Here is a 13,329-nt window from a genome sequence, read left to right on the forward strand (position 1 = left end):
CAACTTGCTTGACTGAGAGACATGCTATGCTTTCTTATGTGGTCAAGGACAACATAAAGCAAAGAGGGAAGATCCAGGAATGATTTACAGGTAGAATCGCAATTCCCAGGGATCGCACCATTAATTATGAATAGGACTGGAGTGGTATGTAGCTAGTCCAAGGCTAACTTGGCAGAGCCAGCCTTTGTTGCCACTAGTGGCTTGTTTCTTCTCTCCTATCCAGCAGTTCCAATGGGCTAGCTATGTCTGTCCTATGGAGGACAGAGAGCAGAATATGCTGATGTAGCTTCAGCAGCAAAGACACTCAGGTTGCACGTCTAACCCAATGAGACAGGTCTTTCACTTATCCACCAGCTGAGCTCCAAAGGGAGTTGCCAGCACTCAAAATTGTTGAAGGTGATACTTAGTTAGGGAGCTTTTTGCTGGGCTAAAATCGCAGTAGTTTAACCTTCTCGGGCTTCTCATACTTAATACATATTTCTTGCCATCTTCAGAGGGGCCCCACGTCCACGCCCTGCCCCAGTGGCTGGAGAGGCTGAAAACAAAGAGAACCATCATGAGGCAAACGCTATGAGTCAGCAGCCGCTTCGGCGTGGGTACAGGCGCCCATACAACTATCGGCGTCGGCCACGCCCACCCAATGCTCCGGCTCAGGATGGGAAAGAGGTAAGCATACTCCTGGCAAAATACAGCAGAATGTGAGATTTGCTGGGGGTGAATGAATGCTCAAGACTTTCTGTCCTGTGGGGGTTCTAACGAGTGCATCGTTATGGTGCTGGAGGAGTCTGAATGCCAAGTCTGAAGTGATGAAGTAGCTGGTTTCATTGCCTGTTCCATGTGAACTTCTTGGAAAACAAGCAGCTTATCTTAAATGGAACCAGAAGTGGAATAGGGATTGCTTCGGGATAGTTCTTAAAAGTATTTGTTACAGTCTGGTTCCAGTTAGAGAAACAGTTGTGTTTTTCCAGCCTCCTCATACCTTCAATCTGTATGTAGTGTAAGAGATGAACTCGAAAGCTCCAGATCCATTTCCTCAACTGCTTGAACAAGATAATTTTGGGGAACTGTTTGCAAACACAAATTTTAGCTTAATGAGGAAAGACTTCCTCTTTCTATATCTAATTGAGGTGGTCCCCTGGCAGAATCTGCTGTGTAATATTTAAACTTTAGTGTATATCTATATTTTCTGAGGATTAATCTTTGATTATTAAAGTTGAGTTCCACTGGCCCTACCACAGAACAGAGGAAGGGTCTGGAGGCCAGTCTTTGCCTATAACGGTTTATTGTATCTCAGACAAAGGTGACTGAAACACCTGCTGAAAATCCTGCTCCAGTGACTGAGCAAAGTGGTGCTGAGTAATGTCCGGCTCCCCAGGCACCTTTACCATCCCTCAGGTAAGTAAGGAATAGAGATGGTTCTCGTTCTCCAGCTGAAGCAGCACTGTGTGTACTTCTAGGACTTTGGACTCTGGCCACATCCCCTTATGTGTGACAGTGTAGCTGAGAACTCCTGGAAGTGCTGTATAGATGAACCAGAGAGAGCTGTTTGTTGCTTTCTCTGCTTTCATCTACCTCTCTTTGTCATAAAGTAAACTTTGCTTTATTGACCTGACGTTTCAGCAAGATCAAGCTAGTCTGTGTAGCAATAGCGTCTGCTGAAGAGTTGGTAATGTTTTGCTTTAGGAAAATACTGCACTCTTTGTTTACAGATGAGCATGACTGGCTTATCGTGTCCTGTCTGTTGTCATAACTCGTTCCCCACCTGACATCCTACCTTTTCAACAGGAAAATGAAACTTAAAGTGCTTTTTTTTTTTAAATTTGGCCCTTCAACAGGTGTCCAAAAATACAACTCAAAAGTAACACCAAAGAAACACTCCAGCAATAAATCATCAACTGTCATGATGAAAGCAAAGATTCAAAACATTGGAACTTTAAAAGAAAAAATATTACCACCAGCTGAGATCCAGGGAACGCCTGCAAGATTGATGCATGAAGAGAGAACAAGAGAGCGAGATTCAGGAAGAGCAACCTCCCCAGTTTCAACAGCAACTGTGGGTTTTTTTTTTTTATTTTTAGAACTTCACTGTTTTGCTAGTATTGAATTTTTCCATTTTTCTTTTGGTATCAAACTGAAAAGGGAAAAAACCCAACCAAAGAACTGAAATTGAAATGAATGCTTTTTATTATTGGATGCTGGTGCTAAACCTCCCAGGTGTGGTGAGTTGTTTTGGTTTGTTTTTTGTTTTTTTTTCTGTGCCAGTCCTGGTCACTGCAGGACACGGGGAGGAGAAACTTCCGCTTTCCTTGGTAAGATCCATTTGAAACTGCAGCATGGGTGACGTTCCTCACAAATAAAAGTGACTTCAACTACCAAAACAAACGGTTCTTGTGTGTTTGTTCACGCCTACCTTTTAAAATAATTCATTATTTTAATCTTGCTGCTTCAGCTTTTATATGTGAAAATGAGAGCTGCCTCTTTAATGTGTGTTGATGTATGTAGTCTAAAACCATGCTAGATGATAAATGTGCAATGAAATGACTAGGTCAGGTGCACCTGCTTCAATCCAAAACAACTTCTGCAAAGAAATTATACAGCAGAGCTGTAACTTACACCACCATCTCTGCTTCTCTGGCTCAAACACTATTAATGGTTGGGTTTTTCTCTTACCATCTTGTGGCAGGAGTTTGAGGGATTTGGAGTGGGTTAGTGGATATTTTCCCCATCTGTTTGCTGGTCTTTTGAGTTCCATAAGCAGTAAAATCCAAGCTTTGAGACTGCTGCTCAGAAAGACAAAAGTGGGCTTAGTAACTGCCACTCTATTCCAACTGTTGTTCCAGATACTGGCAGTACAGTTTGAGCCTCTTCACTTTTCTTTACTTGAAACCAGTAAAATCTTTGTAGCTGTACCATCTTCTCGTTAATGATCAAAGTACTTAACAGTCCTAATGTGTGTGTGTGTGTCGTGTTCCTCCCATTAATGTGGATGTCTTGCAAGTGTTATCAGTCTGCTTCCAGCTGTTGAATATGGGTGCATTTCTTCAGTTATCTTGTGTCCTTCATTCTCTACTCCAGTGCTTCTCGCATTCCTGTGTTGCTGTTATCCAAACCTTAGATAGTTGGTTGGGGTTTTTTTTCTCTCCTTAAAACACTTCATTCTGCTCTTAGCTGTGGGTCTTCACCCAGCCTCTACTTCATGTAAATTATGTTCATCTGGAGCAACGCTGTAACTGTACACAGCCAGGGCTAAATGGGAGTAGAAAGGTGCTTGGCAGGTACTTTCTCTGTCTCCTCTATTTTCCCTGTTCTTGCACACTGTTAATAATTACAAATTCTACAGGGTTCTCTGGAGATGCCTTCTCATGTTACTCCTTAGGAACTGAGAAGGGGGTTGGGGGGTGGAGCATGGGGGATAATTGCGCTTCAAAGCACTTTGCTTCCAGCTTCTGGGAAGGTGAGGAATGGCCCTTGCACTCTGCTGTTACCTTGGTAGGGGAAAGTTTAGTGGCACATGAGTTGCACTGGGATTTTCTGCTTGCTTTTGCAATGAACTAGGAACTTGTAACGAGGTGTAATGAAAGCTTCAGTCTGGGTTCAGGAAGGAGAATACTTCTGGCTCCCCGGAGTACACACACTGACGCGTTCACTGCAAGCTCATGTAGTGTAACCTGCCATCATAGCACTAGTCCCTTACCTGGCAGGTCTGAAAGCACATGGATGCAAGGATTGCTGAGTCTGAGCTGCAGCACTGAATCTGGTAAGTTCTGAAAGCACATGGATGCAAGGATGATTGATGAGCTGCAGCACTGAATCTGGTAAGCTGTACACTGGGAAAGATGTCGAGATGGACACAGAGGTGTTCTAATGTCTTTCCTTGGAAGATTAACAACATGGCTGTTTTGACACAGAATAAAATTTAATAAGGTGGGGAAAACCTAAGTAACGTACCTTTTAAATTCCTAAGCAGGGTAATCCTTAGTTCTGAACAAACCTGCAGCCTACTAAATCGGTTTCAGGCAGATTGGGGTGAGGCTGGCAGCTTCATCATAATATAAACAGATGTGATGCTCATGAATACTGAAACATTGCTGCAGAATTTGTCATAAAATCCACTTGACCTGCCTTCAGTTGTTCAGAAGTGTTATTCTTTAGTTAAGACACGACAGGCCAAACAGAATTTTCTTAAGTCTTAAAATATGTAGGTCAGATTGAGTCAGTTGAACAAAAGTACCTAACTAGCCATCCTAATTTTACAAAAGGAGAAATTGAGGGAGCAATGCAAGTAGGGTACTAGCATCTGGTTCTGTTACTTCAGTCCTACAAAAGGAGGAATTGAGGGAGCAATGCAAGTAGCATCTGGTTCTGTTACTTCAGTCCTGCCTCTGTCACAAGAATGATTTTTGCATGAAACAGAAGCTTGTGACTGACAAAACCCCTTCATCCCTGAATTCCTGGTTATGGAAAATACAGGCTCGACTCCAGCAAGTCTAAAGCACTTACAAAATCACACTTAAGATGCCTTGGACAGGGTATAACTTGTTCCCTTACTAGGCTGCTTGATCTCTAGTTAGCTGAACTTTGGCTAAAGGAGTAGAGAACTGTTGCTCAGTAACAAGGGTCAGTTCTCTTTAACCGTGGTGCTTGTGTACCTGCAAATAACCCTCAGCCTTATTTACCTTAAGCAGAACTTGTGGTGGGTGCTTAGTTTGTGTTGCTTTGGATTTTTTTTTTTTTAGGACTCTTAGCTTCTAGGATTTTGAATTTGTAGAGAAAGTAATGTGCTTTTATACTTACTTGGAGCCATTGTTTTTGTGCTATGTTTGTTCTCTCCTTCCAGCATTCTTCCCTTTCATGGTCACTTATGGCTTGTGCTGGGAGTGGATTACACTATCATAATGTAATCATTTTACAGTGTTTTCACAGTGCCCTGCCAGCCTGGCCATAACCAGACTTTTTGCTTGCAAAGGTTGCTGTTTCTTAGCTGCAAAATATTCCCTGTGGCATGTGATCTTTGAAGGAGGATAAAGAAGGGAAGAAGAAAGTTCTGTAGGTCTTGGTCTGTGCACTTGTTTCATTTAAACATCATAATCTGGCAACGACAAGATACTCACCGATTCAGAGAAACGTGCATCCTGTGAACTTGCACTGAACAGTGTTATGTGTGTGCAGCCCCTCCCACCCACTTCCCGTGGTGGACTGTACACAGGTAAAACAAATGCCTTGGAAGTGAAACAGACCTTTTGCTGCAGTTGGAAAAACTTTGGGAATAAAGTCTGTGCTGCATAGAATGTGATGTCACAGCCCTTACAGCAAGCTACGTGCATACTGCTTTCATGCAAGGGGCACGTGCTTTAGGCTCCCCCATGGAATACTGTAACGAGCTTGGATGTGAGCTGGATAGCAAGAGTTGTAATGACCCTAATAATGCTACAGCAGTGGGTTTCAAACTCTTCAGTTTGTAGATCTGTGGAAATTTCTGATGAAGATGGAAGGCTATGCAAGTCTGACAGTTATTTGTTGTGGCTTTTTAGAAAGTCAGTCTGTAGTTCCCAAGTTCAAAGCCATGGCCTTAGACATCATTATCCTCCCTGCTGCTTTGGCTTTTTGGAGAACCAGCTAGCCTTCAGCATTAGTGTGATTCTGTGGAAAGAAAGTGTATGCTCTGAGATGTTCAGACATATTAGGGAGGGGGGGAAATGGCCGCACAAGCCAAGCAGCAGTGGGATCCTTGTTCATACGTGAAGGAGGTGAGAAAGTTTTGGAGGCCATGTCAAACAAGTAGCAGCTTGTAGTCCTTGTTTTATGCTGTTGACGGTAGTGGAGTAATGCAGCTGTGATTTGATCTCAAGTCTTAGAGCTACAGTGATGCACTGAGCAGAAAATTGATCCAGATGACAATACCACCAGCTGATGAGATCCATAATTACTTCTAATACCTTAAGGTTTTAAAATGTGATAGGAAAGACATACAGAAAGCTGTTGCCGAGTTCAGCGCTTCATCCTGCTTCCTGACTACTGTCAAAATGCATCATTCTTCAATGCATAGCCATCAGTATGGAATTTTGACTTGTAAATTGTGACTTGCATAGGACCACATAGGTCCTTAGAATTAGTCAGGAGTTCTAAGGATGATTGGCCATGAAGTATGTGTCTGTAGTACAGAAAGAGGCCTGTTCTCAGGACAGGAGTGTGGGTTAAATGTGTGAGGGTCCATCCAGACTTAGGTAAGCAGCTTCTGTTAATGTCAGCCTAGAACTCAATTTCAGCTTCACCTCAAGGTCAAACTTACGCTGTTTTAACATACTAGGTAACAGCAAGCAGGTGGTAGGAGTCAAAATATGCTTTGTACAGTGTGCCTGTGATAGTCTTGTCTTGTTTCCAGAGGCTTAGAGGGACTGTTCTGTGGTTACTGCTCAGTCTGTTGGTCTAGCCAATTGTTCTCACTTGCATTACACAATACTCATGTTTTTGTTCATGACTCTAAAGTGCTGTTAACAGTTATTTAATGGCCTCTAAAACTTGCCCTTCTTAAAAAACATTCTGTGTAATGTAGTGCTGGTGTATATAACAAGCTGCATGTGAAATCCCAGCAATGTCACTGCCTCAGGTTGGTATCCCAAATGTGGCACAACAGCTTAAATGGCCACTAAATTAACCTGCTCTGACTAGTATCTCCACGTCTTTATTAGTCTGGCTTTCTATAAATGAGAAGATGCCTTGTGTCCTCTGTATTCATTATCTGACTTTCTGAGGAGCCAGAGGGAATCTTCTAGTTACCAGCAGAACTCAATCCATGTGTTAAACTACATGTCACTTCAAAACCTTGTAACCTGAGCAGATATTCCCTGGCAGCCAGTGGTGAAAGCCATGGTGAGGCTGGCTGTCCTGCAGCTCTCCACGCTGGAGCAGGGGGATGCCCAAAGAGGCTGTGACCCCGTGGGTGGCAGCCCATGCTGGAGCAGGCTCCTGGCAGGAGCTGTGGCCCTGTGGAGAGGAGACCAGGTTGGAGCGGGTTTGCTGGCAGGACCTGTGACCCTGGGGAAGCCCAGGCTGGAGCAGGCAGCTCCTGAAGGACTGCACCCTGTGGGGGGGACCCAGGCTGGAGCAGGGGCAGTGTGTGAGCAGTCCTCTCTGTGAGCAGCAGAGAAGATGTGATAAATTGACCTCAGCCCCCATTCCCTGTCCCCCTCTGCTACTCAAGGGGAGGAGGCAGAGAAAAGCGGGAATGAATTTGAGCCCAGGAAGAAGGGAGGGGTGGGGGGAAGGTGGTGTAAGATTTGGGCTTAGTTCCCTTTCAATCTAATTTGATGGGTGATAAATTAAATGGATGTGTTCCCCAAGCTGAGTCTCTTTTGCCTGTGATGGTAACTGCTGAGTGATCCCTCCCTGTCCTTATCTCCAGCCACCAGCCGGTCATTGTCATTTCTCTCCCCTGCCCAGCTGCAGAGGGGAGTGACAGAGCAGCTTGGTGGGCACCTGCCTCCAGGCAGGTCAACCTACCATACACATACAAATGAGAAAAATACCATAATATATTTTCGTTGAAAAAATGTAGATGTATTGTACAGTGTTGCAGAAGCAGGGAGGAGGCAGTGCTACAAAAAAAAAATTAACTGATATTGCTAGAATGTACACAGAAGAGGCACTGCCCCTTTTTGCACTGATAGTGCCTGGGTGGTACAGTCCTTGCCCTGTAACTCAAGGAATGCTGTTCATCCCCTTTGTTTTCAATAAGCTCTTTGCTTCTGTTAAGAACGGCAGCAAAAAGAAAGTTATTTAAATACTGGTATATATAAATACAGCTGTTACAGGTTCCACAATCCTTCCATATGTGTTTCGGGAAAAACTGCTGCAGCGATCTGGACTGAAATGTTGAAAAAAATTTAAGCCAACATGTAAAACAGGTACTATGGGTTCTCTTCTTGAATGTGTCTGAAAGAACTGAAATTGGGCCTATAATGATCAAGTACTGAATGAAATGAAATAAATATTTTAAACCAAGCTCTAATCCATTTTCTGCCAAGGATCGAGATGCCTATATGGACTTGTGAAATATCCATAGCCCCTTCTCAGGCGTGTTACACTGGAGAAAAGGGCACAGCGTCAAACAGCAGAATTTCTGGGTGTCTGCACGCTGGCCTCTTCGCTAAATCCGGTTCCTGGTAAGGCACTGTTGAGGCAAGCTCTCAACAGTGCTGGAGTATCTAAGCACCTCTGATGAGTGCAGTAGTATGTGAGCTACTAGGCAAAAAGCAGGACACCCTGCACAGCTCTGTTTTATAGGGAAGGTAGATGTTTACATTCGGAAAAGGAGTATGCCCTGTCCTATGCTGTTGCAGGCATTTTTGACTTGATTCACTCTGATGGCTCTGGGGTAGTTTGCTCTTGGCCATTCAACTCTCGCCTTGTAGGCAGGTGAAGTACGCAACTCTGGTCAGTAACTTCTGTTGTGACAAGGACCATAAAAATGTTGCCCTGTTGAACACCAGAGCATCTACTGACCCTTAATAAGTGTCTAAGGGTTGAGTCTGTAACCTCCTTGCTTGGCTTCACACCCTTCTTGACTGAAGCTGATATCCAGCTGTGGAAATAAGACTTGGCCTATCTATTAATGCCACATGAAGCAGGATGAACACAGATTACGGTAACTGTTCAGGTGTTTGCATTAAAAAAAACCCTAAACCAAAGTAAAAAGCCACCACCAAGCACCCAAAACCCAAACATATGAACTGATTTGTGACTTGCTTATTTAGTGTTACAGTTATAGAAGGGAAGTAATGAGTAACTAAGAACCCAGAATTCCCCACTACGGTGTTTGGGCATACAGGTGGGTGATGCACGGGTGCCAACTTCGGTAGCTGTTTTGCAGAAGAGTGCTGTGGCTTAAACACGGTACAGGCAGCGCCTCCCAGTAACTGCTGTACCGTCTCAGATCACAGCTGGGGGTCAGTGAGCGAGCATCGAGCTAAACCGCTGCTGACGCTGTTCACTGCAGAAATCGTGGGCGATGGAAATGCCTCCCCCGCGATCTGCATTACTGTCGCTGTCAAGTGTCGCGAGCACTAGATGGGGTCGTTGCGCCACATACCCGTTACTGACGCTGTGTAATGACGCAGCCTGTGACAGGAAGTTGGGGTGTTTGCGTGTGGCTGGCTGTTTGCTGCTGGTGGCCTAAAGCACCTGGCCGGGCCGGACGTGGTGATGGCGAGATGCGGGGAGCAAAACGCACCATCCCCACGCGCTGATCCTCAATGTAAAAAATAAAAGAAGAAACACAAAGTATAATCATCTTGCTGTTCAGCGTTTCCAGGGACACGCGCTGTCCTGATGCCGGTGCTATCCCTGGCTCTCCAGCTTATCCTCACCCTGCCGAGAAGAGACTCCCAGGAGGCAGCGGCGGACCCCGCCTACCCAGCCAGGCAGAGTACACGCTCTGCTCCCAGGCACCACCTTCGCTTCTCCCTCCCCGGCTGCTGACCCTGCTGCTCGTCACCGTCAGGTGTTCGTGGCTGCGCGAGTGACAACTTCAGGGGCAAGAACAAGGGCGGCAGAGATGTCCGGTACTCGCAGGTACCCCCAGCTCCCCTCCCGCCAGTTCATTCTGGTCTCTCACAGCGGGGTGAGCAGTGGAGCACGCAGCCCTGAGGTGACCTCAGTGCCCGAAAGTTCGTCTGCTTTTTGGGGAGGAGAAAATTAGGGTGCTCTTAATGCCATCTGTCGGTGCTGCTGTAAGGCCTTCTGCCTCAGATGTTACACAGAAAAAAACCCATTTTCCAAACCTGGGAAAAGTTGTAAATGATGAGAACTTAAGTTCCCAGACTGCCTCCTCTTAGGGCCACGCTCTGCTCACGGCCCTTCGCTCTGGGGAAGCACAGCATTCTGACCGGCTCGCTTACTGTAGCCTTCCAACCACAGGAAACAGGACTCAGCTTTACACCACATGTAATTAATTAAAAGACATGGGTTTTGGCAGCACTGGTGTGGAGCAGTGCTCTATGGGACTCCTGGATTGAAAAAAACCCTTTTTTTCACACTGGCCATTTGGTTTAAATGTCCAAATGTAAAATGAACTTTCTGGAAAATGTACAGTCAGTCTGAACTGAGCGCTTTAGGCCAAAAGGTCAAAAAACGCAGTACATTGCTACACAAGCTGTTAAAAGACCTTGGCTCAAATGAAGACCTACCCACTGGAAAGTCAAGAGTAGGATTCAAAGTTTATGCTCTTCTTTATGCAACCATTCTTGCCCCTGGAAATGCTTGGTAGCAATGAGAAAAAAGGAGAAAAAAAAAAAAGAAAGAAAAAGAACTTAAATTACTCACGTATTTTTCACTTCAGCGGGATACACACACAGTCTGAATTGGATCAACGAAGAACTCTCTTGGACCAGGTCTAAAACTGGGCCAACTTTTGACAGATCTTTGCGGTGTGATGTAAATCAACAAATGCTTCTTCAAAGGAGATGGAGATGCTCTCGCTGCACAGGGCATACATTCTGATTAAAAGAGGCTGATTTTAATGGAAAGGAAGTTCCTTTTCAAAACTCGCACCAACTTCCATCATGGATAAAATACGCATTTATGGACATCCCAATGCAGTGCTTTTCATCCACATCTTGAGTACAAAAGTAATTTTTTCTTTTCTTTCTTTTTAAATATTGCACAGTAGGAACATAGGGAGAAAAGTGTGGTTTAGAACATGATTAATTTGGTTCCTGCAGCAATCCCACACACACACACAGAGCAGTCTTTAACGGTAAATAGTTTTCTGTTAAATGAGACAGGCTACATTCAGAGGGTTTGAGAAGAACAATCTTTCTGAGAAAACCAGTCGAAAGAAATGGTTAAAAATACAAGGAAACAAAATGAAATTACAACAGAGGAGCCATCTGAATAACAAAATCTGTAACTGAACACCTAGTTGTCAACTGCAAATCAAACTACCCCAATCTATCTGCAAATCCAGAATTTCACCTGTTTTTCCTTTGGGAAAAAAGCAATTCCTCAGTTTTCCTTGAAAGGCAGGTGCTGGTGCAGTACCACTGTGACAGTCCACTGTGCCTGCTCTCCTCCCCCCCGATTTGTTCAGGTATCAAAGAATTCCACATATATAGACAATGAGGTGTGTATGGTCTTCCAGGAAAAAAGACATGGAAAGCATCGAAGTTGTGTATGCACACACACTACAAGGATTACTGATGAGCATAATAAAAATAGACACCTTGTTACATTTTACCTCCCACAATATAAATATATATATGTGTAATCTCATTAAAATACTTCCATAGCTCTATACACATAAGTAGTTCTTCATAAGATGAAAGCAAACCCATTTTCCAGTGTCTGTGAAACTTCACAGCTGGAAAACAAAGACTGTAGTGATTTTCCAAGGGATGTAGTTCTGCCAGCATTACTGAATTCAATTTATTCTTTTTTTTGCTCTTCACCTCTAGATTCACTTGGCACCTCTTGCCATTTTTTCTCCATCTCTTCTTTGCAGCTCAGGAAGGCACCTTCCAAACGCTTCATGGATTTGGCCAGGTCCGGGTTGGTACGCATGACTACCATGTCATATGCCATACAGGTCACCTGCACTACAAACCCCACAGATACAACTCAGCCAGGAGTTTTGGCTAAATAAAAGCAATGGCTGATTCAATAAACAAGTAAAGGGCATGAATTATTATCAGTCCAGATCTTGTATCAGAGAAGGCCTGCTGTAAAATCAAGTGGAAACTGCCCACAGTCATTCTCCAGATTAAATAAAAGACTGTTCAGTATTACTTCCTCATAAATGTCTCAAAATTCTTCAGCATGGAAGTATGCTGGTGTAAATTACAAAAGGGAGATGGACACTTTTACCTAAAAATTAAACAATCAGAAAGACACCAACAGACTGTTTTAAAATAAATGAACCACATACTTTCGCCAGAATAGTTACAGTCAGGCTTGTATGAGGTGAGAAAGAGGTTGCAGCACAGAGATGAAAGGTTTTAAGAGCAATTTTAATAATTAAATTGGTTTTGAACTAACAAGTATCTGATAAAGCAGAGCAAATAGTTTTAGCACATATTGCATACTTTCTCTTTTGTTTTACCATAAATTGACTTTCTCAATGGTACTCATACATTGTGTTTAATTACAAATAATTTAATGAACAGTTTCCATCTATACTTGCTGGTTGCACACAGTTTCTTATAGAATTGTTGGAGCACATGGAGAGGAATATGTAGTCCTCTCCATTCATACAGGACTAAGATTAAATTTGCACATAAGTCTTTATTCTGAGGAATTAAACATGTCATGCACTGACCTGAGAGGTACTATGTATCCCACCATTTTTCAGAATTAAATCTCATTTTATATACTACCTTTTAATCACTGTAAATTAAATACCTGATTATTATTTCTGTTTTCAATCACCACTCTGAACTGAGCATCCATCACCTATTAATTTTCAAATCAGAGCCATCTGAAACATCTAGATTGTTTGCAAACTTTCTCTCAATTAAGAACATTAGGGCATTAGTTGATGGCAATTGTTTCCACTTCCACTTCTATCACATGGAAGTTTACAGCAATAAATATAAATAATAAATCTTCATGCTTCACTCTAATAGACAAATCCATATAGTTCTTTTAATAAAGACCTGTACCTGTTAGTTTTTCCATTTCCTCCAAATGTTTTTCTAAGTCCCTGTTCAGGTCCTCCACCATCTTTACCAAGCTACCATAGTTTCCTTCCTGAGGCTGGGATTCGGCCATCTACAAAATAAACAGTTATGTCATCATTTATTTTACTTTGAAGTGAGATGATTTGCACAGCTGAGAGAAAGTAACATTGCAATAAATTTTAAAAACCCATATATATATGTAAATATTCAATTTACACGTGAAATCATTAAGAATCTGACCTTAAAGTTTCTGGTCATCACCTGCATGCTGCATGCTATTTTCGACCTATTTTGTAATGAATTTAAGTAGAAAGCATCACACTCAAATATGCTGTGTTTATGCCAAATAAACATTTTGGTATCAGCAATAACAAAGATCACTGTGTTGAACAGTTCCTTAGAAAATTTTATGTTACCCTGTTACAGTTGTCTTGCAGCTTTTCTCCCAAATACTCTGACGCAGGGCAATTCCTAATTTTCAAAGTTAGTCATAAAACCCCGAGCTGTATTCAGATTCAGAGGGCTGGAGCACCTCTCCTATGAAGAAAGGCTGAGAGAATTGGGCTTGTTCAGCCTGGAGAAGAGAAGGCTCCGGGGAGACCTCATTGCAGTCTTCCAGTACCTGAAGGGGCTACATGAAAGCTGAGGGGGACTTTTT

General features: G+C 43.2%; 1 protein-coding gene and 1 long non-coding RNA gene across 2 annotated transcripts; one reads left to right on the forward strand and one right to left on the reverse strand.

Moving 5' to 3' along the window:
- Positions 1 to 491: 491 nt before the first annotated feature.
- On the forward strand, positions 492 to 2,076 carry LOC104511235. Its single transcript, XR_727911.1, has 3 exons — positions 492 to 666; positions 1,295 to 1,395; positions 1,836 to 2,076. It is a non-coding gene; the product is annotated as an uncharacterized LOC104511235 (long non-coding RNA).
- A 9,345-nt stretch (positions 2,077 to 11,421) lies between these two features.
- On the reverse strand, positions 11,422 to 12,762 carry SYCE3 (synaptonemal complex central element protein 3). The gene is made up of 2 exons (XM_010153763.1): positions 12,654 to 12,762; positions 11,422 to 11,591 (listed from the first exon to the last, which is right to left on the reverse strand). The coding sequence occupies exons 1-2, from the start codon at positions 12,760 to 12,762 to the stop codon at positions 11,422 to 11,424; spliced, it is 279 nt and encodes a 92-aa protein (XP_010152065.1).
- Between the last annotated feature and the right edge of the window lie 567 nt (positions 12,763 to 13,329).

This window comes from Eurypyga helias, unplaced genomic scaffold (assembly GCF_000690775.1).
Source record: "Eurypyga helias isolate BGI_N326 unplaced genomic scaffold, ASM69077v1 scaffold39796, whole genome shotgun sequence".
Classification (NCBI taxonomy): Eukaryota; Metazoa; Chordata; class Aves; order Eurypygiformes; family Eurypygidae; genus Eurypyga; species Eurypyga helias.